General features: G+C 33.7%; 1 protein-coding gene across 1 annotated transcript; it reads left to right on the top strand.

The window, feature by feature from the left end:
• Positions 1 to 461: 461 nt before the first annotated feature.
• On the top strand, positions 462 to 1,780 carry LOC129232145 (gastrula zinc finger protein XlCGF8.2DB-like). The gene has a single exon (XM_054866385.1). It carries the CDS (start codon positions 505 to 507, stop codon positions 1,555 to 1,557), a length of 1,053 nt encoding a protein of 350 aa, XP_054722360.1. The 5' UTR covers positions 462 to 504; the 3' UTR covers positions 1,558 to 1,780.
• Positions 1,781 to 2,698: the final 918 nt, after the last annotated feature.

Genomic DNA, 2,698 nt, shown 5'->3' with positions numbered 1-2,698 from the left:
TAAATTGTTAAAACATTAGCAAATAGGTAGTACTAAAAATCATTTGTCCCGTTATTTCAATTTCCCCCCGCTATTGACCAAGCGTTCCCCTATGTATATATTTATTTGGAAGATAACCTTGGAAAATATGGTTTTTTGGGAAAAAAATATTTTGAGCATTAACGGTATTTTCTTTTCTTTCATAGGCTTGGTTCTAATGTGGAATATGAAGCAAGTTTTTGACTCACCAATGCAAGGAAGTGCATTTTACCATTTTCAATTAAGTGCATCAGTGTAAAAAATTTTATTTGAATCTAGGAAATTTTTGTTATCGGTGCGGAATTGTAACAAAAGTACAGAAAAAAAAAAAAAAAAAACAGTTTCACATATTTAAGCTGCCGAATAATTAGATAACATGATAAGACCCTTGCTTATTTTGATTTTTTTTTTTTTTTTAAATATTTCCCAGATTTTTAGCCACTTGTTCTTTGAATTGTGGAATTGCTTGTAAAATATTATTTTGACATGGAAACAGCTTTTAACTCAGAAATGAACAGTTCCAAATTAAACAGCAGTGATGCATCCAAAATTTGTGGATACTGTAAAAAGTCATTTTCCCGGCAAAGTACTTTGCGAAAGCACATTATGATCATTCATACAAAAGACGCACCCTTTGCTTGTGATTCATGTGACAAAGTGTACTGTTATGAAAGTGACTTGAAAGCCCATCAGGTATCACATTCCGGAGTGAAGCAGTATTCTTGCGATATTTGTGGGCATTCCTTTGTTCATGAGAAAAGTTTGTACACGCATTTGAGGACTCACACCGGGGAGAAACCTTATTCTTGCGAGTACTGCCAAAAGACTTTTGCAGTGAGTGGAAATTTGGGCATTCACAGGAAAATCCACACTGGAGAAAAGCCTTTTGCCTGCGATCAATGTGATAGAGCATATCTGACAAAGAGAAGCCTTGAAATACATATGAGTACTCATACTGGAGGAAGGCCCTTTCCTTGCGAACAATGTGGGAAGGCATTTCCTGTACTCGAAAGTCTGAAGAAACATATGCGGCGTCATGCTAGGAATAAAATGTATTCTTGTAATCATTGTATGAAAGAATATAGTACGAATGAAAGTTTAAAAAGGCATTTGAAAATTCACGAAAGAGAAACACTTGATTCTAATGAATGCTGTGACAAGACAAGTATTAAAAAGCCTTTTCCTTGCAACAGCTGTGGAAAAGCATTTTGGGAAATGGGAATATTAAAAAAGCATATTAGAATTCATACTGGAGAAAAGGCATTTTCTTGTCAATACTGTGAAAAAGCATTTACCCAAAAGACAAATATGCTAAGACATCTAAGAGTTCATACCAAAGAAAGACCGTTCACTTGCGAATATTGTGATGCATCATTCGCTCAGCATGGAGCTTTAAAGAATCATGTAAAAACCCATAGTGGAGAGAGACCCTACGCCTGTACCTATTGTGAACGAACTTTTGCTAGAAAAGACAATTTAGGTGTGCATTTGAGAACTCACAGCAATAGTGAAACTGTAAAACTATTGGAACCGCTCTAACTGTTGTGCAAATCTTATGTTCAGAATCGCAAGTTCGAAAAAACCTTTAAATACTAAGAAAAAACAGACTGCATGAATTGATAGTTTTTAAGGTCCATGTTACTAGATTTAAGACGTTTCATTTTGTACTGATATATTGTTCAGTTTTTTGATAAAAGTTGAAGCTGTGTGCTTTATTGTAGGCTAGCTACTATTTTATTTTTAAGTAATTAAAAATTTTATGAATATTCTAAGACATGAATAAAAGAATGTAAAACATCAAGTGTTTGTACTCTAGTATTTATGCCACAACAGATAGCTGCCACTTGGTATGGCATTCATAAATTCGGATTGTAGAAAATAATGTTAATAAAAAGTTACTATATTATGAAAACATATTTCACCTTTAGATAGTACCTAGATAGCCTTTAAATGTAGTCTTCAAGATGCTGATTTCATTTATACAATTACTAATGCACTTTCACAGTAAATCTAGATCAGAAAGAGTTTTACGCGGGGGGTTCAAACCTCTTCTGGCCCTCGCAACTTTGTTATTTGTGTATCATTAGTGAAAGTTTGAGTACCAACTTGTAAAATTAAAATACACATAGGTAGCTTGATTTAGAAACAAGAAAATGTATTCTAGTGCAAATCATTTTACAAAGCTTTTAGTAACAGACATAAAATTGCAGTTTTTACATTCCTATTTAACGTTTTAGAATACTGTACTAAAATTTAATAATATTATGAATTATTTAATTACTTGATTTTGCTGACTAATCAGTCCAGGACTATCCCCAAATAGAGCAAATGGAAATAATGAACAAACGTTAAAGCTAAGGGTTTATTTACTTCGACCAAGGAGTTCTGGAGCTCTTTCTGAAAATGATTGAAACCTTTAAAACTGTAGCGATATTCTGTGATATTATGAGAAGGGGTTTGGAGGCTATTCTGCCTAAATTTTCCCTTAGTACAGTAGACCCTCGTTTTAAGCGGGTTTATTTTACGCGGTTTAAGATTTGACACTTTGCGGAGGAGTTTTGATTTTACGCGGGATATGTGGTATTGAAAACAGATAAAGTTTTCCCCTCTTTCAAAATCCAAACTCCTGAGATTGTAGGTAGCAAATAATAAATTGCATTTCTGCGTGCTAACAAACGAG

Source organism: Uloborus diversus, unplaced genomic scaffold (genome assembly GCF_026930045.1).
Source record: "Uloborus diversus isolate 005 unplaced genomic scaffold, Udiv.v.3.1 scaffold_11, whole genome shotgun sequence".
NCBI lineage: Eukaryota > Metazoa > Arthropoda > Arachnida > Araneae > Uloboridae > Uloborus > Uloborus diversus.
The sequence above is the reverse complement of the archived record's forward strand: the minus strand, read 5'-3'. Positions and strand labels throughout refer to the sequence as shown.

Bases quoted from the DNA above. Each gene is read 5' to 3' on its own strand.
- LOC129232145 (XM_054866385.1), top strand. From the start codon at position 505: ATGGAAACAGCTTTTAACTCAGAAATGAACAGTTCCAAATTAAACAGC.